We start from the raw sequence: 21,242 nt of genomic DNA, 5'->3' as shown, positions 1-21,242 counted from the left end.
GTCCCTTTATAGGTTTACAGTCTTAAGAATTTAACTTTAATGACTTATTCTATTTGTTATTTGTATATGTATTTAACATGCTTTATCTTTAAATAAATAATTGAAAGCATAAATTTTAATGTATTGTTCTCTACCCTGTTCTTTCCACTCATTAAAATGAGATAAAGTAATTAATTTACAATAGCTGCAAGAAAAGAAATATCTGACATTTTGAGAACATTTCGACTAGGGGAATCTCGAGAGATACAGAGACAATACATACAGCTATGTTAGATTTTGTTGTTTACTTAATTACATGTGATTAATCACATGCTGTCTGCTAAAATCATGGGAGAAATAAAAAGTAGAAGTCCTTATATTCAAGTTCATAGAAGAGGAGATTTAAAACTATTAATCTTGTCCCGAATGAATTAAAAGGGAATTTTTTTCATACCTTGGTCAGGCTCGATGTGATGGCAGTGGTAGTTAGATCTGTAACATGGAAAGAACCAAAGAAGCTTGGGCATGAAGTGTGAACTTGGGAAAAATCAGTCAGGTTAGTTGGTATTGTTGGTTCCTTCCTACCTGAGCTATTTCCTGATAATTAACTCATGGATTAAACATGAAGAAGGGAAGGAGCAACTATTTCAGTTTTATTATAATCTCTTAAAAACACTTTTTTGCTGGGGGCAGCTAGGTGGCACAGTGGATAAAGCACCAGCCCTGGATTCAGGAGGACCTGAGTTCAAATCTGGCTTCAGACACTTGACACTTACTAGCTGTGTGACCCTGGGCAAGTCACTTAACCCTCATTGCCCTGGAAAAAAACTCAACAAAAACAAAAAAAAACCCACTTTTTACCTATAGGGCAAAATTCCTCAGAAATCCCTCCACTGTAGCTCCAGGTACCATGATATTTTCCTCTTCCATTAATGAGCCACAAGTGGAGGATTTCACACATTTTATTATAGTGTTGGAAGCAGGTGATGCTCAAAGGAGTAGTAGTCTTGGAATCCCTTTTAGGGTGCTGGAGAATCCATGTGACTACTGATGGTCCACTTATCCCCCTCCCCAGGTGCCCACACTTGATTGGCCCTTGAGGGGGGAATACTACATGCAGCAGTAGCCAAAAAGCTGCCTTGTGACGAGAGGAGGCCTAGCTTCCTCCACTTTTTCCCCATTGCTACCCAATAGAGCTGCCTTTCCAGTCAGGTACAGCTGCTTCTACATTTTTGTTCCTTGTGTAGCAGCTAGCTCTTTGTGCATTAAGAACAATGAAGGAAGTTAAGAACCAAGGGTTGAAGGGGGTCTAGGCCCCAGCCTTGGCAATGGAAGTGAGCCCAAATTCTTCACTCCTTCTCCTTGTTGGGTTTAATAAGCCCATATTCCACTGCCTTTGCAAGACAGGCAGTTGCTGCCCTTGTGACAGGTCCAGCTTCACCCTTGGCAAGCACAGAGAGGATCTCCAACACCTCACTCTCCATCAGTTTCACTGCGATTTCCCTCGAAGCCTCCACCATATTCAGCACCACCACAGCACCACGATGCTGCAGCTCCACATTAGGACTCAAAAGCAGTGCTTGTAGGATCTCTAGCCAATGTGTTGTCTAGGGAAAAGGAAAAAGACTTGGTCACAGGTTCACTTTTTGAGAATGCCCAGTTCCTCAAATCAAGAAGTGGGTCCTCCTCACTCACACGGCATAGTGGACCTATACCTAATTTGGGGATGGAATGCACAAACCCTGTTCTAATGATACCCATGGGACAATCTGAGCACTGAAAAGACTGGCACCTCACCCCAGTTAAAGAAGCAAAGTACTGAGTGAGGAGGATTATTGATACAAAATAGGATGACACTCACCACTTGGGTGATTCGATTGCAAAGTGGGGGCAGCAGTGAGGTGAGCAGGGCAAGTCCACCTGATGCTGCCCGGCGTAGCAGCTCATCTTCTTCTCCACTGTACAGCACCAGTAACTTTAGTCGGTCATTACCTTCAGCCAGAAACAAATCCTGCACCTAAAATGGGAAAAGTCAGTTAAAAATAACCTCTTCTTCAGAGAATAGATTAGTGTAGCGAAAAGCTTGCCTTATATGCATTTTACATATTTGACAGAATAGAAAAGAGTATTCAAAGAATTCAAACATTTCCTGACAGCTACAATCTATGATCTTAGGCCAGTCACTTCACTTATTTATAAAACAACAAAAGTGTTAACAAGTGTATTTTTAGTACCAAAGAAACAAGGTCTGGAAAAAGCCTTTTGCAAACCTTAAGCTCTCATGAGAATACACTTATGGTCCTTTTTTTCTTATCCCTCCCTAAGTATGGAATCTATGTTGGTACCCTGCGCCTCCCCATAAGCCCCTTACCTCCTTGCTCATGGCCATGTTACACATGCACTCAGTGGCTGCTCGGCGGATCATTTCATGCTCCTCAAACATGTAGCCCTCAATCATTGGCACTGCCTTCTCCTTCAGGATCTTCTGCCTGTGGGAACAAAAGCCAGCAATTTGAAGGTCCCACTACATATATCCATCTTTTGCCCTACTCAACTCAGTATTCCCAGGCCAGAGATTTTCCTCAATGGTAGCGAAAACCTTGATAACTTACTTTCCAAATAAGAGGCTCACCATCACCCACTGAAATTCAGAGAGCAACAATAAGAGACTGCTTGAAAGAGGAGGGAACTCACTTTGCTGGCTATGGGTTTCAGGGACATAGGGACTTTCATCTTACCTAAGTCTCTCACTGATCCCTGCCAGGTTGGTTAAAGCCATTAGTGCTTCAAAGTTCTGAAGGCCCGAGCAGTTGAGATGCAGCAGGGAGACCAGGGGGCGGACAACCTCATAGATCTGAAATACAAAAACACTGGTCCATTAGGGTTGTTCCTACCCATCTTTTCCTTTCCCTCCCAAATTGAGAACATCTCTCCTGAAAGACAATGTAATATGGTGACCTATTAAGTGCACTACATTCATTCTAACACTGTCCCCATGATGTGCCTTCTCTGCAGAGGAACAAAGCTAAGGAGAAGTACCGGTACAGAGAAAAAAATCACTGTCTAGGGATGAAGGAGGAAGAGGTTAAACAGGGCAGTGAGAGGAGAAAAAACATACCCGTTCTCCAGGAAACGTCATCTCAGGGTTAGAGGTGATGGTGATCTTGGCAAGAGCCTGTGCTGCTTTAGTCTGCCCAATATCTGTGCCCTCCAGAGCTAGTGGCAGTAAAGCCTGGAAAGCAATATGGAAAAAAAAAATCAGGAACTGAAATGCAAAAAAATTAGGAAAATAACAATAGTTTACATTCAAGTGTATCTCATTTGGTTTTTGAAACAACATGATAAAAATGAGGATATTAAGATGAGAAAAGTGGCAGAACCAGGACCTGAACCTAGTTCTGACTCCAAGATCACTGCTTTTTCCTCTACAGAACACTAGATTTTATGTGATAATATATGTATCAAATGCGATAATATGCTAGAGGACATTACCGTTAGTAAAGGAATAAATTTGAAATGGTTTTTCCAATAGTGGTCATGGGTTTGTATTAATTTGTTCACCTTGTCTTTTAGTACCTCTTAATCATAACTGGTAGAGATTTTTTAAGATTCTTAAGTGGACCTAAGGGTACAAAAATTCTTGGCCTTTTTGGTCAAGAAATCTAGCAAGAATATATTAGAGGTTATATTCTCTTGTTCTACAATGTATATGGAAATGCTCATTTTATTTGGCATTAATATTCAAACTAATATATATGTTTATGATCTATAGATGTATACATACAAACAAATGAAAGCTCACTGTTGAATACGGACTGAGATCTATGCTCTTCAGTCAAGACTTTCTTGTTTTGGACCTAAGGCCAAAGCAGAATTCCCAGAACAAGGAGTAAGTACATTGATTTTCAGAGTAAGTTACATAATTTAATATAGAACAGAATTGAAGTGAGTTTCTGAACATGAAAAAGTGTAGGTATTGGGCAATAATAATATAAGTTGGGCCTCAGTTTCCTTATTTGTAAACTGTGTGTGTGTGTGAGGGGGGCAATTGGGGTTAAGTGACTTGCCCAGGGTCACACAGCTAGTAATTGTTAAGTGTCTGAGGCTGGATTTGAACTCAGGTCCTCCTGACTCCAGGGCCAGTGCTCTATCCACTGCACCATCTAGCTGCCCCTATTTGTAAATTTTAAGGGTTTGACATGATCATGCCTAAGGAGGTTCCTTTTCACTGCTAAAATTCTGACTCTGTAAGCCTTTTGCCTCTGACATACAGTGTCACTTTTACAGCTAATGGTCTTAGTTAAGCAGAAGACAGTAGCTTACCTTGCCCCCTCCCTGAGCAACAACACTCCCACGATCTTCTGCTTCTTCTACCAATGCTAGGAAGACCCTGTGGATAGAAACCTAATTAGTCATGGCTTGGAGTTAAAGGGAACAAAGTTCTTTCTTGACTTAGGTACTTTCTCCAATGCTAGGCAACACAGCTTAGACTGATTCCTATAGGGTCTGCCCCAAGCGAGACTTTCCTGTGTGAGGAAATGAAGCCCTAACAATTCTGTGCAGTTGCTAGCTAACACCTAATCATCTCTTAGACCTGAATGGGCCATCTGTCCCTAGGCATAGACACTTTCCCCACCCTGAAAGTGCACCTGGAGAGCAGCTCTCGGCAAGAATTGGTAAGCACTGGGTTTTCGTTCTTCACCATGCATGTGAGAGCTGATACCACACCAGCTGTAAGCAACTTCTTCACTCGTGATCGAACAAAGCTTGGTTTATCCTGGGGAAGAATTATAATTCAATAGAAATCACAACTATCAAATAGTACATGCAGTACCCCTTCTTACTGTTACAGGAATTAAGGGCACTTAAAATAAACTGTTAAATACTAAATTACCAAAATAATCTTCCCAGTAAATCTTTGAAAACAGCAAACACTCATTTGTTTAGGATAACTTTTTGAGGCCCATATTACCTTATCTGCAAAATGATAACTTTGGACCATATGCTATTTCAAGGTATTTTTCAACTCTAAAATTCTATGATTTGGGAATATGCTGCCTAGAATTAGGGGAACCATGTCCCTTCCAGCCCAATGCTCCTGTGATTTAAAGAAGTGCTCATCTGTGCCTCTCACTTACCCCAGCTCACCTTAGGGTGCTGCTCAGGTACATGTTGTTTGGCATACTTGGCCAACTCCAGCATCTGAGGGTCAGGCTCCTCATGATCATAACTATTGGTACAGTTCACTAATGTTGAGGCCACAGCAAAAAGCACTGATCTGTCTTCCAACTGCAAAGAACAGAAAAGGGATTCAACTGGCCCTGCCTTTGAAGAATATCCCTAGGGATGGACCACACTAAATACTGTTTCAGAGGAGATATTTCTCAGATAAGACTAGAAGAACCAAGAAAGGTCAGGTATAAATTTCTACCCTTATAGATGGTATATGCCAAAGTGGTTAATTTCTTATGTATATATGCTCCTTTTTTTTGGTGAGGCAATTGGGGTTAAGTGACTTGACCAGGGTCACACAGCTAGTAAGTGTAAAGTGTCTGAGACCAGATTTGAACTCAGGTCCTCCTGAATCCAGGGCCAGTGCTCTATTCACTGTGCCACCTAGCTGCCCCCATGTATATATACTCCTTACCCCAGATTCAACTTGGAAGAATTGGGCCAACCCTTTCTAGCTGCTCCTTTGTGCCCAAATACAGCATTAATGTATCATTTCCAAAGGCCAAAAATGGTCTCAGGCTTTAGACAGGTAAATAGTAGCTTATCATCCCCATCAAAATTTCTTGAGTTGCATACAGTGGACACCAAAAGTATACCTGATTCAATGGACAGGGTAGAACTACCTTAAGACTGGGAAGACTGGCTTCTATTTGCTATGTTCCAAAAACAGCAGCCAAAGCTAGAAAAGACATCATCTTTCCATTACTTTCAGCCCAGCCAAGGGAAGGAAGTGGGGCCAGGGAGAGGTGTGGAGTCATTCCAGGAAGAGAATGAGCAAATTCTAGCTCCTCATAGCTGCCAGGCTGGAAATACCAGGTTACCTTACTGAGCTGGAACATTGCCTTCAGAGCTGCTTCATCTTCCACAAACTCTTCTTTCACATCTGCATCAAAAGTCAAGTAGGCAAGGCCCTCCACTGCCCAGCGCCGGGTGCTTGAGTCAATTCCATCATTACATAGCCACCTGGAGGTAAGCAGGGAAAAACGTACTGAGGACTGGGGAAAGATCAGTAAAATAAATGAGGAAAACCTAAGCATATCTGGTACACTTAACCTGTGGATCTCCATGCCACATGGGGTTGAACAACTGAATGTGGGGATCTTGAAAAATTTGGCAACAGTAAAAAGGTTATGTATACCTATATTATATACCTATATACACGGGGTCGTATTAAAATTTCTCAGTGCAAAGGGGTTGCAATAGAAAAAGTTTTAAGAAGCTTGGCTCTGAAGGGAGTTCATATGGATCTAAATATGTGGAATAGAAACTGGCTGAAAAAAGATACAGCTAAATCATTTTTTAAAGTAGAAGACAGTTCCCATTGACATTCAAGTCACTGTTCAGCAAAAAAAAAAAAAAAGGTTAGAGAAGGCTCCTACTCCATATCCCTTGTGTTTCTTCCCATGAAATTCATTTAGGTAAGTTGGATTGGGTGGTCAATGACACTTGAATTCCATAATCACGTCAAACTCACTTTCGACACTGCTTGGCCAGTTTGAGGGTGGAGCCTTCTGCAAACTGCTTCATGCTAAAATCAGTTCCTCCAGCTGATCCTAGCTTACAGAGCCCCTGGAAGAAAAAGGAAAATAGAAGTTTTGAAGATGGTCTCTGTGGAATATAGGAAGGGACTGTCTTTCCCTTATGAAAATTTTGAGGTGCTTACTAGGAGTTTCTTCTACCTATTCCAAAGAGCCCAGGAGGTTTTACAAAAGCCAAGAGGTCTTCAGCTATCTCAAGAAACCATCAGCACTTTGTGTCATTTATTTTGGGCCTGAGTGCATAGGATATTCACTCAGGTGTCTAAAAGATACTCTGTATTGGGAAAGTAAGCTAGCATCTAGTGGAGATGAACATCCTGCTGGCCCTTGTAAGTCCCATACCCACAGCCTAAATGGCTTAGCTCAATCTTAGCTCTTAAGACACCCACTGGGGCAGCTAGGTGGCACAGTGGACACTTACTAGCTGTGTGACCCTGGGCAAGTCACTTAGCCCCCATTGCCCCCCCCCCCAAAAAAAAGATACCCACTACCACCTTTTCCCCAGAAACTGTCAGTTTTTGGCTCTGAGATATTTGTGGGGATAGAAACTCTAAATAATCTCTAACCAAATGCCCCCATAAGAACAGGGTTATATTAGTTTTACAATACTTCTTTACAGTTATAGATAGCTTTAGTTACAAATATATAAAAAATAAAGTATATAAATAATCTCACTTGATTCTCACAATAACTGGGAGAAGTAAGACAGGTTTTACTATCCTCATTTTACAAATGAAACTAAGGCTCACTGTGAAGTGAAACAACCTGCATGACTTCACACTAATGAGAGGAATGAGGATTAGAATCCAGACTTTATGACTTTTGGTCCAGAACTCTTTCCATTACAATAAGGGTTATTAACCCGAGAAACATGAACCCCCCCCAAAGAAACTGGAGAAATTTCAGGGGGTCCATGAACTTGAATGAGGAAAAAAATTACTTCTTTATTTTCAATATAATTGGTTTCCTTTGTATTTTCCTATTTTATATTATGCACTTAAAAATATTATTCTAAGAAGTGGTCCATAAGACCCAGTTCAAGTTATCACCTCTATCATGAAACCTGGGCTGTAACCTAACCTGATCACCTCCCTCCTTTCTATTGCTGTACAATTACTTCTCTGCCTTAGAGGTAGCATGGGACAGTAGAAAGAGTTGGAGTCAGAAAACCTGGGTTCAAATCCCAGCTTTGCCATACTAATTGTGTTACTATGGGGCAGGCCTCTTTACCCTTCTGGGAAGGTTTCCTCATGCATAAATGAGGGGGTTGGAGATGATCTTTAAATGACATTTAGTTTGATTTGGCACTTTGCACACATTACTTTGTAGTGTTATCTTTTTTATGGGTATGTCTCCCCAGCTAGACTGTCAGCCTCTTGAAGGCAAAAAAGCACATTTCATACTTCATATTATCCCTAGTGATATGTGGTTAATACATATTTGATGATGAAAGTGAAAATAGGATTCATCAAGGCTACTGTCCCTGCCATTCCCAGGAGCAGGGTCCAGCCTCACCACTAGGGCCCGAATTCGGATGCTGTCCTTTTCACTTCGCTTGTAGAGGTCCTTAAGAAGGGAAACACCATTGGCAGTAATAAATGAGGCACGCTTGGCCTTTCCAGCTGCATAGATCAGTGCCTCCACAGCTACCAGCTGTTCTGCCTCATTCTCCGAGGCACACAGGGCAATCACACTCTCCATGACACCACTCAGTTCCAGGGCCCGGTTGCCAGCTTCACAAGGGCCCTGCAGGAGGCAGGAGACTGTCTGAATAGCTCGTAGCTTCCCGTCCAGCCCTCGGCCCTCGAACCAGCTCCTGGGAAAAACAGATCCGATGGTCATGCCTACATTAGAACTCCTTTATTTTGTTATTCCTCCCTGTTTAATCTTTCAAGTTACTCCATTATGAGGATCCCCAGAGAATAGGACACTTAAATAGTATAAGTAAGAGAAAATGGGAATGTGAGAGAGATATTTTGGCTCTAACTGCTGTATTTTTAGAATCTGAGAATCTAAGTAAGACTATTTCTAGACATAAAACTGAAACAAAAGATAAACAATACTTTCTGAAGTCAGAGGAGAAACTTCTCTGGCATGAAGTTATGCTGGGATAGGGAACTGAACTTGGGGTTATTTTCTAGACACTGCTCTACTTGCTGAAAACCCTTCCCTGATGGTTCCTGCTCTGGGGACTACATTTTTTGTTTTGCAGGGCATTGGAAATTGAAATTTGTGGATATTTTCTTACTTGATGTAACTTTCACAGAGTCGGTGGAAATTTTCTCTCTCTGCATCACACTTCAGATCATCAAAGAGCTTATTAAGGAGAACAGAGGCACTCATCCGGCTATTCTCTGTCACAGCAATGTCTCCCGGAGGTTCCTGAACTGAACCTCCCACTTCCAGAATCTTTTTTAAACCTGAAAAAACACTTTTACTTAGACACAATTGCTGCCCGTCTAAGGTCAAGTGGAACAGATTTCCAAGTAGGGAGCTGGAGACCAGAGATATTGTTTCAGGAGGGAATGCTGCCCTCATCTGGGGACACAAAGACTGGGAGGAACTGGAGACAGAGTAGTGCTGGCAAAGCCAGAAACACGGTGAAAAGACAGCAACAGAATTTCCGTTAATACAACTGAACCTGACATTTAAAGTTCCCCATAACCAGGCCACTTCCTACCTTCCTAGTCTTCTTGGCACTTTATTCCCCTCCACACGCTCTCTGGCTCAACAATGCCGGCCTACTCGGACCTGGCGCTCCATCTCCTATCTCTGTGCCTTGGAACGGGCTGTCCCCCATGCCTGGAATGCTCTCCTTCATCACCTTTGCCTCTTAGTTTCTCAGGCTTCCTTCAAGACTCACCTGAAATTCCACCTTCTGCAGAAGGCATTTTTCAGGTCCTCCAACTACTCAGATTGTAAATGCCTTGTGTGTATTTAGTTATTTATATGTTGTCTCTCCCTCTCTCTTTAAAACCAGGGACTGTTTTGGGTTTTTTTGCTTTTCTTTCTATTTCCAGCCTTAGTCCAGTGCCTGGTACATGGTAGGCTTGTAATAAATGCTTGTTGCCTAACTAAAGCACAAAATATTCATAGTATCACTTAAAATTTATTATTGACATTTTGTTTTCATATCACCTTCATTTCTGAATGAAAGGTTGACCCTCCCCTCTCCTCTCCTCAGGAAACTAATCTCTTGTAACAGAAACCCCCTTGCCCCCCCCCAAAAAAGGCAGTTCATCAGACTAACCAACATATCAGCTGAATCTGACAGCATATGCCATGTTCCACAACCACTATCATCTCATTTCTGTCAAGAAAGGAGGAAGGGACATTTTCCTTCCTTTCTTTATAAACCAACTGGGTTACTATAATTATACAATGTTAAATTTGGGGATTTTTGTTCTTTCCATTTACATTGTGGTAGTCATTGCATAGTATCACTTTTTGTGATAGCAAAGAACTAGAAACAAATTAGATGGCCACCAATTGGGTAAAGGCTAAACAAACTAGTATATGAATAGGATGGATATTACTGTGTCACAAGAAATGATGAATATGAAAAATTCAGAGAAACAGGAAATATTTTAACTGATATAGAGAGGAGAACCAGTAAATACACATAATGTAAATGAAAGAATTTTTTTTTTTTTTTTTTTTTTTGCGGGGCAATGGGGGTTAAGTGACTTGCCCACGGTCACACAGCTAGTAAGTGTCAAGTGTCTGAGGCCGGATTTGAACTCAGGTACTCCTGAATCCAGGGCCGGTGCTTTATCCACTGTGCCATCTAGCTGCCCCCTGTGCCATCTAGCTGCCCCCAAGAATTTTTAAAAAAAGAAACTAAAGTCTAGTTTTAATGTCCAAGTTTGACCCCAAAGAAGTAAACAGAAAATGTTCCTTCCTTCTTTGCAGAGGTAGGGGCCTACGAGTGTAGTACATACATACATTGAACATACTGTCAGAATTGTTTGATTTTGTTGAACAGTGCTACTACCTCCATCCTCTCATGCCCTTTAAAATTCTTTGTTATAAGGAATGGAATATTTGAAAATATATTGAAAATGAAGGCAATGTAAAAGCAAAATATATTATTACAATTTTTTTCAATAAAAGACATCATTATATAAATTCAAGTTACAGTTATTACTAGTAATAACCTGCTTCTAGTTAGATACAGATTATGAAAGAATGTCAGCTGAGCTTATTTTACCTAAGTAAAAGGACTGATACCACACAGACTCTCAAAGAGTCTTCTCTAGATTTGAACCTCTTACCTTGGTCAATGACCCAAAGAGTGAGGCTATTGTTGGGGTCTCGAAGTGACTTCCGAGGAACCACTTTAATCAGGAGAGTTAGGGCATTATCTCGACCTTGGGCTGAAACGCCCACTTCAGTCAGCAATTCCAAAAGGTTACTGATCAATAACTTCAGTTCCCTAGAAGGATCTGTAAAGACAAAAATCTTGCTGAATGAACCATACTATTTCTTTTATTTTTGGTGCTGTTGTTTTTTCTATTTTGAGGTTTTTCATCATTGCTCTGATTCTTCTCTTATAACATGACTAATGCAGAAATAGGATTAATGTTATATATATACACATAATATCTCCTATATCAGATTACCTGCTGTCTAGGGGAGAGGGGAGGAAGGGGAGGGAGGGAGAAAAATCTGAAATTGGAAAGCCTGTACCTGTATAAACAAAAGCTGAGAACTATCTTTACATGTAACAGGAAAAAAATAAAATACTTTATTAAAAAATAAATAAATAAAAGATTAAAAAAATTAAACCATTAAAAAAAAAGACAAAAAACTGTTCCATGGCAGCCTAGCAGCCAATGTGAATGCTAGGCTCACCAAACAACCTACTGGAGGGGTTAAGGGGAAGGGGAAGGGGAAGGGGAAGGAAACTAATAGAGGTAGAATGTTTGTTGTTTAGCTCTGGACAGACCTCCACTTCTATCAAGGGGCTTTTTCCTTCCCAGAGTACTCTTGACTCTCAAGTTCCCTTGTTGCTTAGGACCCTTAAGTAATGTGTTATACTTAGGACACATGCATAAGTATATCTGTACCATCAAAAGGGTTCTTTATATTATCTCAAACAATGAAGCAACATGGTAAGGAAGCCCGAAAAAAAACCTGGTTGACTTACCCACAATGATAGCACCTTCTTTTCCTTGGAAACCCTTCTTTACTCCTTCCTTGAGAGCATCAAACATGACCTGCAGTAGGTGGCAGGTAGCAAGGGACACTGACTGGTTCTTGACCCCAAGCATGGCTACTACTCGACGAGTGCCCAGCACACTTAGGGTTGCTACGGTCTATAGTAAAAGAAATAAGTACTTCAGTTTGGGAACCATCCTTATTAATAGTTCTTACTATAAGAGGTTATGACAAGTCAAGAAAATCTGAAAAAGGTGAGGTCTAAGTGAAAAACAAAGTGGGAGACTTGTGAGTGTAATACTACCAAAATAATATCAAGATTATCCTGTAGGTACAGCTTCTCAAAGAAAACATTTCAGGGCAGTTCCATAATGCATCATTGATACTCTACTCCACGAAGGCTTCCCTGGTTCCCAAGCATCTGGTTTGGTTTATTTCTCCCCAGGAATGCTATGCAACAACCTAGCAAAAACTATTCAGATAAATGCCAGGTCAAAGAATTCCTAGCTCACTTCTTACCTCAATCACCAAGATTCCAAAATAGCCCAAGAAATCTGGATTTAGATCAGGGAAGGATGTCTCTAGTCCCAAGAAGTCTATTTTGGTGCTGGATGAGCCCCCAAATTGGTCTACTCTAGGATGATCTATAGGAGTTGAAGTGGGGCAATGCAAGTTCTTATAACTCCTAGCCTAGAATGGACTTGAAGTTGAGATAAGGGAACAGAGCTCAAGCTTATCCTAGGGAACACATCAATCTATCTCCATTCTCAGTGCCATCTGAACATTTTTTTTGAAGGGCAATGAGGGTTAAGTGACTTGCTCAGGGTCACACAGCTAGTAAGTGTCAAGTGTCTGAGCCCGGATTTGAACTCAGGTCCTCCTGAATCCAGGGCAAGTGCTTTAACCACTGTGCCAATTAGCTGCCCCCCTGAACATTTTTTTAAAGTGAAGTAGTTAGCTTAGTCCTGTGGTTTTCAATCGTCTCTCCACACTTACCCGTGACTGATGCTCAGAGCATATTCCAACTAATGTGCGTAGGGCTGCCAACATCAGGTCTGTCTCTCCTGTATCTAGAAGGCGTTGTAAGAGCTGGACTCCATTACTTTGGAAGATCCTCTCAGCCCCAGCATCTTCTCGTGCTAGCACAACAAGATTCTGAGAAGCCTGCAGCAAAGGAAAAAGAAAAAGTGTTCAAAGTTTAGTCAAGGGATTCAGCTAGCCTATACATAACCACAGGCCAGAAGCCTTATAGTGTAGTACAAAGTACGGGACTACGAGTTGGGGAGACCTAGGTTGTAGCCTCTCGACATCAAGCTCTACAAATTGACCAGGAAGTCACATCCTCCCAAGTCATAAAGGGACATATAGCAGTGAACCAATTTACCTAGAAACAAATATTGGAGAGCGATAGACCTCAAGAAGTAAAACCTTTCTAGAGCTAAGGCTACCAATTATGCAGACATCTTAAGAAGCAACATCCAGATGTCAAAAACACTCAGGGTAAACTCTAGTATGAAAAGAGTGCTGGAAATGTTTTACCCCAATATTGATTACACCAGGTCTGTACCTTCTGTTTTTTTTCAGTGCCTTTCTCTTCTGGATCCAGTAAAATCTGGAACATCTGATCCACTTTAGCATCTGTTGAAGACATGTACCGAACCTGGGAACACAAAAAAAGGCACAGAAAATCACTATTCCAGAGTTCTTGAATGAAGGCAACAGATACTTCCCCTATTTCTTCCCCCAATCCAGTATCCTTCAATCCCTGCCTTTAAGCAGAAGATATAAGTTGCCTACTTAAGTATCTCCAGCCCTAGGAAAGACAACCAGGTTTAACTGGTTCTTTAGGCAAGAAAATGTTTGCCTATAGCCCAACTCAGACATTACAGGGGCTCATTTTCCTTATAGGCTATACATGCTACTTTTAAAGCAATAGCAACTTGTATTGATGCTGAAGTAGGGTGTTATTAACAGGAAGATTATTGTTTAGTTCTCTGGCAACTACACCCACGTGTGGCAAAGTCTAAATAAGAATAGTAGTAGAATCATTACCTATAGTATTTATTTATAACATAGATCTTTAAAAAAAAGAGGGAGATGAGTATAGGCATATTACAATGACTGCCCCCTTAACTTTGATCATTTATTTTGACTTGCTTTTTAATTTGCATCTATGACAGTAGTACTAGTACTACTAGTACAAGGGTACTCCCCTACAGCTTTCCTTCTGCCATTATCTTTGCATTGGAAATAAAAGAATAAAAACAGCAAAAGGGAGCTGATAATCAAGATTAAGCCAGAAGATAGTAAGAGAGTACCCAGTTGCCCCTGATGAATCCAAGTCATATGATGTGGACAAACTACCCATTTGGGTAGTGAAAAATGTAGAAAATGGGAGAAATACCATAGGTCTAGAGAAGGGAAGATAAAAGGTTTGGTAAACTATAGGCCAGGGAGATTCTGGAACAGATCATTAACAAGATGGTTAGTGAATATCTAATACAGAAAGCAGTGATTACAAAGCACAGAGAGTACAGCTTCATCAAGGACAAGTCACAATGGACCAACTTTATTTCCTTTTAACAGGGTCACAAATAGCAGATCAAAAGAATGTTAAAGATATAATTTACCTAGATTTTTGCAAGCAAAAGTATTCCATACTCTTCTTGTGGAAAAAACAGAACTGTGGTTTAGATGGTAATATAATTAGATCTAGAAGTGCTGGAGAAGCAATGTCATAGTGGATAAAGAGCTGGTCTTTAAAACAGGAAGATCCCAGTTCATGATTTACCTCTGACATACTGTATGACTGAGCAAATCACAACCTCTCAGTGCTCTAGACAACTCTCTAAGTTGCAGAGAAGGTAATGACCAACATTAGTAGATAGAGTTCCCTATATCAATCCAGTCCCTATACAGAACTAAAAAAGTTATCATCAATGATTCAATGTCAACTTGACAGAAAGTTTCCAGTGGAGAGTCCCAGAGATTATGTGTATGATCCTGTTCTAGTTAATGTTTTTAATCAATGTTTTAGCTAAAGGTATAGATAGCATGTTCATCAAATTTATATATGACACAAAGCTGGCTGGGATAATTAACACACTGGATGGCAAATTCAGGATTCAAAGAGATACAGAGCATTGGGCTGAATCTAATAAGATGTAATACAATGGAGATGAATGTAAATTCTCATAATTAAATTTAAAATCAACTTCACAAGTACACTATGGGGAGGCATGGTTTAACAGTAGTTCATATGAAAAATATAGGGGGATCTGATATAAAGGAAGCTCAAAATGAGTCAGCAGTGTGATACGACAGCCTCCAATTTTTTTTTTTTGGGTGGGGCAATGGGGGTTAAGTGACTTGCCCAGGGTCACACAGCTAGTAAGTGTCAAGTGTCTGAGTCCGGATTTGAACTCAGGTCCTCCTGAATCCAGGGCCGGTGCTCTATCCACTGCGCCACCTAGCTGCCCCTAGCCTCCAAATTTAATATGAACTTGGGCAACATTAAGTGAGATATAGCTTCCCAGAATAAGGAGGTAAGAGTCTCTCCATACTAATCAAACCATAAAATGTAGAGTACTGTTTAAAATTAATATTGAGAAACTAGAGAGTATCAGTCCAAATGAGGACAATAAGGAAGATGAAAGGCCTCAGTCTACGCTAAAGGAAGGAACTGGGGATGTTTAGCTTAAAGAGAAGATTCAGAGGGGACATGATAGTTGTCTTCAACTATCTGAAGGTCTGTCATGTGGAGGAGGGATTGGATTTCTTCTGACAGCAGAATGAAGAGCTTAGATGAAAACTGCAAAAAAAGGCAAATTTATACTTGTCAGAAAAAACTTCCTAAAAAATAAGACCCGTCTAAAAGTGGAATGGGCACGGGGCAGCTAGATGGCGCAGTGGTTAAAGCACCTGCCCTGAATTCAGGAGTACCTGAATTCAAATCCAGCCTCAGACACTTGACACTTACTAGCTGTGTGACCCTGGGCACGTCACTTAATCCCCACTGTCTGCAAAAAAACAAAAACAAAAGTGGAATGGGCTGCCTCAGGAAGAGGTAGGATCTTTTTCCTTGAAGATCTTCAAGTACAGACTGGATGCCCAATTGTCAGATATGTTATAGATGGAATTCTTTTCAGGTATGATTAGACTAAATGGATGCTGAGGTTTCTTTCCACTCTAAAATTCTATGATTCTGTCATTCTAATAATCGAGAATTCGCTGAACAATTATAGAGTATCAAACATATGAAAAACATTGCATTTGGCGCTGTTAAAACCTACAAAGATGTGTAAGATATAGTGTCTGCTCTCTTGCAGTTTGCAATCTAGGAGAAAATGTAAGACGAGTATACAAATAATTGTGATGTGATACCTTTTCATACTTAGAAATTCAGAACTACCTTGGTGACATGTTCAGTTTCTGGTTCACTTTGACCCCCAGATCCTTTCCTGCCATGCTTCATTTCCAGCCATTTCCCCATTATATTTATTTACATACCTTCTCTTGAATGTGGCCCCCTAGACTCCGTAGGGCCTCCTGGAAGACTCTGTTCTTGGGTTCCAGGCTTACACACCTCTGCAGGTCAAGGATGGCCTGATCAAGGCGGCCCAGTTTCTCTAGTGCTTGGCTCCGTCGAAAAAGCGCTTTCACATCCCCACCATCGGTTGCAATGGCTGAGCACAAATAGGAGTTGTGTCAGCACTCATGAGGCCACCATCTCCAGAGAAGAGCATCAAGGAAAGATTTCAAGGGCCAGAAGTAGAAGGGAACTGATGCAAGGCTTGGTACTTCAGCATCAGAAAAGATGAGGTAGCTGTAGAAAAGGAAATGCCCCAGGAAGTGGGAAAGAGAAAAGACAGGAGTGGTCCTAGGAGAGGAGAAAACCTTGTGACCAGCGCCATGCCCCAGCAGATACAACAAACCACTTTCCTAAGAAAAAGTCTACAACCTAATAATAAAGACCAATTTCCCCTACCTTTGGATGCATCAGCTTCAGCTTTAGAATAATCTTCCTATAGAAGAGAGAAAGATAATGAGATTCCTAATTTCAATTTCTTAGAAGGAAAAAAAAAAAAACCCCAACCCAGGCTGCTAAACTCATTGTTGGAGGTATGGTGTAAGAGATAGCCAGAGGTAACTTTCTGTCTTAGCACTATATTGGTTGTCTGGTCAAAGATTATCTACAAAAGGAACAAATTTCTGAGCCTCAATTTCTGAATGTTACAAATGGAGAATGGAGTTGACTGGACCTGGAGATGGGCAAACAACCTGATAACTGACCAGAAAGTTCTCTCTAAGCCACCACTCAAAATCTGAGGGTGAAACCTCTAAACCCAAAGCTAGAAGTAGCTTGGTGTAGTAGGAAAAAAAAAACACAGATTGGGAACCAAGGGCAGTTGAGTTTTAGTTTCAACTCTGTCACTAGGCAGCTCTGGGATTCTTGGTCCGATTTTTTTTTTCACTTCTCTGGGTCTTAGTTTCCTCTTAAAATGAAAGGATAGGACTGAACGAACTACAAGACCCCTACTAGCTCAATTCATAAATTCATTTTTTCTTCCTGGAGATTCAGAGGCTGCAGCCCCCTCCCTCAACAACTTTCAGCCTAGGTGGTCCAACTAGGATGACAGAAGTTGGAGCTGGAAGGGAATTAAGGCTCATCTAGCCCAACTGAATCCACAGCAGTCAAGGAGTTTTTTTCAAATCTCTGCTGCAAGCGTTTCTGGTCTCCTTGATCTTAGTGCCTTCCTTCTAAGATAATTTCTAACGTTCCCTCTCCTGTATCTCACCGGGATGTTGTTTCCCCCATTAGAAGGTCAGCTCCATGAGGGCTGGAGCCGTTCCCCACTTACCTTTCTCGGTATCCCCCCCGAGGCCGAGCACAGTGCCTGGCACCTAGCAACTTAACCCCTTGACCTGACTTGAGCTCCCAGTCCCGAGGCCCTGAAGCCGGCGTCCGGCCGGAAGCCCCCGAGTCGGGTCACTGGGAGCCCGAGGGGGCCCCGCTCGGTCACTCACCAGCTTGAGGTGGCAGGCGGCCCGGTTCCGGTGCAGGACGGCCTGCTCTTGGGGGGTGGCTGCGAGGCTGAGGGCCGCCGTGTAGGAGGACAGGGCGCCCGCATAGTCCCCGCCCTTGAAGAGCTCATTGCCTTCCTCCCGCAGCTGCGCCGCCGGACTCACCTGGGGAAGAAGAGGAGGCTGGGCAGCCTGGGGGCACGGGCCACAGCCGGGGGTTGAGGGGGGAGGAAGGGAAGGCTGGGCGAGCGTGGCCGGGAGGGTCGAGTTAGAGCCGGGGGAACTCACCTCACTCGCCTCAGCTCCTTCCATCGCGCCGCGCCTCCCACAAAGCACCAAGGTGTGGACAGACTGCCCGAGCCTGTCAGGAATCCTCGCCCCGCCCCTCTTCTCCTCGCACGCGGGGGCGCGCACGCATAGTCCGTCTCCGCCCCGCTAGGCACGCGAAGGCGCAGACGGCCGCGCCAGTCCGGAGTCCTTGCCCCGCCTCTCCTCGCACGCTGGAGCGCGCACGTATAGTCCGTCTCGGCCCCGCCCCGTCGGCCCACAGAGCACAGGAACAGGAGGCCGCGCCTGTCAGGAATCCTCGCTCCCGCTCTCCTTGCCCCTAGGGCGCGGAGTGCTCAAGTCTCCCGCCTCCGCCCCACCCCGCTCGGCCCGGCAGAGTGTGAAGCCGGAGCTGCGGAACTCCACGGCGCGGTTCCTCTTCCCTCCCTCTAGGCCGCCTGTGACGGCGGGCGCGGCGGGAGGTCTGCCGCTGGCGGCCCTGGCCGCGGCCCCGGCCCCGGCCCCGATCCCAGCAGAAGTGCAGGAGGTCCGTGGTCATGAGCCCCACGAGAAGCAGGCTGTACAGGCCCAGCGCCACGAGCGGGCCCGGGCCCCTGTGGGAAGCGGGGACAAAGGAAAAGGAGCGTCGCGAGCGTGCCGGCTTCTCGCCTGGCCTTCCCCCCTGCGCCGGGACGTGGGCTGTCAGCGCCACCGTAGCGTGACTCAGCTTCCCAAGGGGTTTCCTTGTCAGTCTGAGAGCTGGGTACGGGGCAGTGGCACCTCCGTTTTGCAGATGAGTAACAGGTTTAAGGGATTGACCCCTGGCCCTACACCTGACAAATGGCAGACCTGCGGCTCCAACCCGGGGCCTTCAGGACTTAAGTCCGGAACGCTTTGTTTCCTCGTCTTTAAAATTATTAGAACTAAACGATGTCAAGATCCCCACAGCCTGAATTCCTAAGGAGGGCATGGCGGACTCACGCCTGCTGGGAGGAGGGTTGATTTAGTCTCCAAAGCCTTCCTTACTAACATCATTGGCAAGGTTTTCATTTCCATATTAGGCTCGGCTTTTCTCCTCTGAGGCACAGTTGCTGAAAGAACAGAGGATCTTACCTCTGACTGATGATGATGACATTTGCACCCATTTTTTTCACCGAATGCTACAAACCCCGGGGCTCCCGGAATACCTCTTCCTCAATCCCAAGACTAGGAGTCAGTGGAAAGGGCTTGACCCAAATAAACTTCATCACCAGGGAAACGACTGTGAGATTTAGCACAGATCTGAGGTGCTACGGTTCTACATAGAATTCTTTTTCTTTTCTTTTTTCTTTTTCTTTGCGGGGCAACGAGGGTTAAGTGACTTGCCCAGGGTCACACAGCTAGTAAGTGCCAAGTGTCTGAGGTCGAATTTGAACTCAGGTTGTCCTGAATCCAGGGCCGGTGCTTTATCCACTTTGCCACCTAGCTGTCCCCTAGATAGAATTCTAATAAACATGAATGAAGCCGTGGGACAATAGGCTGGAAGTCAGGATATGTAGATATTGGACCTAGCTCTGTCATTATCTTTGTGACCCTGGGCAAGTTCAGTATTGGTAGTAAAGAAGAGGTCCCTTCCCGGCCTTCACCTTCAGCTGGGGTTGCTTGATTAGGCTCAGTTAGCATGGGAGTTTACAACTCTATTCCTTCCAGTGAAATGGAGGACCACCAGGCTTTACTCTTCCCATCCTGATGCATCCTATTATCCTTTAGCTCTCCAGACACTGTCATCCGACCTGATTTTCCCTTCTAATCTGCTGCTGAATCTTTCTCACTTCCAGACTTTTCAGTCTGTCCTGCTGCAGGGCAGCTAGGTGTCGCAGTGCATAGAGCACTGTGAGCCAGGAGGACCTGAGTTCAAATCTGGCCTCAGACACTTAAGGCGTACTAGCTGTGTGACTTTGGGCAAGTCACTTAACCCTCATTGCCCAACCAAAAAAAAAAAAAGAAAAAGTATGAGCTCCTCAAGAGCAAAGATTGTCTTTTTGTGTGTATATTATATCCCAGCATTTAGCAGTATAGTAAGCACTTAATTATTAGGTGCTTTTTCATTCATTCTTTTTCTGCTTGTTGCTCCCCCACCTCAAGGGCAGAAAGTGAACATTATGAATATGTATAAGCTGCTGAGAGAAATATTTAGATTATATGTAAGGACAAAATTCTTAGCAATCAGTTATCCAAAAGTGGAATAGACAATCCTAAAGCTTGTGGGGCTACCTCAGGATAGGTTTTCAGAGGCTTGTTCACTATTTGTGGGTAATTTTGTAGAGAGGTCTTTGTTCAGGTACAGGTTGGATTAGATGGCTTTTGAGTTCTCTTCCAAATGGCATAAGAAGATGGGTCCTAAACTTAGGAAGAGGGTCCCTAAGAAGCTGATTCAGTGCTAGGGCTGTATGACTATGGAGAATATCATAGCAAGCTGATTCCCCAGGCTGACTTTGTAGGTGGCTTACCTTAGGATGGGTGGAGGTGGCAGTGCTGACAAGTTGACCTGGTTCAGTGCCTCAAACTCTTCCTGGGTGCAACAGGAACCTCCAGAGGCTTGGAGGTAGCAGCAGTAGGTTTCTTCTGGGTCATCAGAGAGCCGAGGACAGAAGAAACCTGGGTAATAATGCCCACTCTTGTCCCGGAAAGTCTGGCACAGGTGTGGATAATGGATCAGAGCTGTAGGGGATGAGAATTGTTGAGTAGTTTCAGGGTCTCTATTCAAGGAAGTAGGCAGTGTTGGTGTCATCCTTCCCAGTAAATAACCGTGTGTAGAAAAGCATTCTCAGAAGGGAAGGAAACAAACGTGCACTTCTTTTCTTTAAAACTTTAGGGTAGTGGTGTTTAATAAGGGTGGGAGAGGTCAAGGAAAAAAACTGTACCTGAGGAAGAGGTCTGGTAGGCCAGGCCTACCCAGGAGTTGTATAGCAGCAGCCCAATGGTCAGAAGTAAAGTCAGCCTCATGGTTTCAGAGCTTATAAGCATGCAGTTTTATGTTAACTCAGGCACCACACATGCCAT

The 21,242-nt window shown here is 43.2% G+C and overlaps 1 protein-coding gene across 2 annotated transcripts; it reads right to left on the bottom strand.

The window, feature by feature from the left end:
• Positions 1 to 763: 763 nt before the first annotated feature.
• On the bottom strand, positions 764 to 18,336 carry UNC45A (unc-45 myosin chaperone A). 2 transcript variants are annotated; one of them, XM_043989814.1, is made up of 20 exons: positions 18,222 to 18,336; positions 17,937 to 18,098; positions 16,897 to 16,933; positions 16,419 to 16,594; positions 13,477 to 13,569; positions 12,906 to 13,073; positions 11,899 to 12,067; positions 11,024 to 11,194; positions 8,998 to 9,169; positions 8,265 to 8,565; positions 6,686 to 6,780; positions 6,033 to 6,174; positions 5,128 to 5,268; positions 4,629 to 4,756; positions 4,303 to 4,369; positions 3,098 to 3,211; positions 2,718 to 2,833; positions 2,351 to 2,468; positions 1,841 to 1,996; positions 764 to 1,586 (listed from the first exon to the last, which is right to left on the bottom strand). In XM_043989814.1, exons 1-20 carry the CDS (start codon positions 18,243 to 18,245, stop codon positions 1,329 to 1,331), a joined length of 2,808 nt encoding a protein of 935 aa, XP_043845749.1. In that variant the 5' UTR covers positions 18,246 to 18,336; the 3' UTR covers positions 764 to 1,328. The 2 variants fall into 2 exon arrangements, with proteins under 2 accessions (XP_043845749.1, XP_043845750.1); XM_043989815.1 differs by lacking the exons at positions 16,419 to 16,594; positions 18,222 to 18,336 and having other exon boundaries at positions 17,937 to 18,042.
• Between the last annotated feature and the right edge of the window lie 2,906 nt (positions 18,337 to 21,242).

Source organism: Dromiciops gliroides, chromosome 2, assembly GCF_019393635.1.
Source record: "Dromiciops gliroides isolate mDroGli1 chromosome 2, mDroGli1.pri, whole genome shotgun sequence".
Taxonomy (NCBI): Eukaryota; Metazoa; Chordata; class Mammalia; order Microbiotheria; family Microbiotheriidae; genus Dromiciops; species Dromiciops gliroides.
This window is presented reverse-complemented; position numbering and strand designations above follow the sequence as displayed.

Excerpts from the sequence above, each read along its gene's own strand:
- UNC45A (XM_043989814.1), bottom strand. The coding sequence starts at position 18,245 with ATGGAAGGAGCTGAGGCGAGTGAG. Across the intron at positions 9,170-11,023 it reads TCTTTGGGTCATTGACCAAG|GTTTAAAAAAGATTCTGGAA; the intron begins GTAAGAGGTTCA and ends GTGTTTTTTCAG. Across the intron at positions 6,175-6,685 it reads CTGGCCAAGCAGTGTCGAAA|GTGGCTATGTAATGATGGAA; the intron begins GTGAGTTTGACG and ends GCTTACCTCCAG.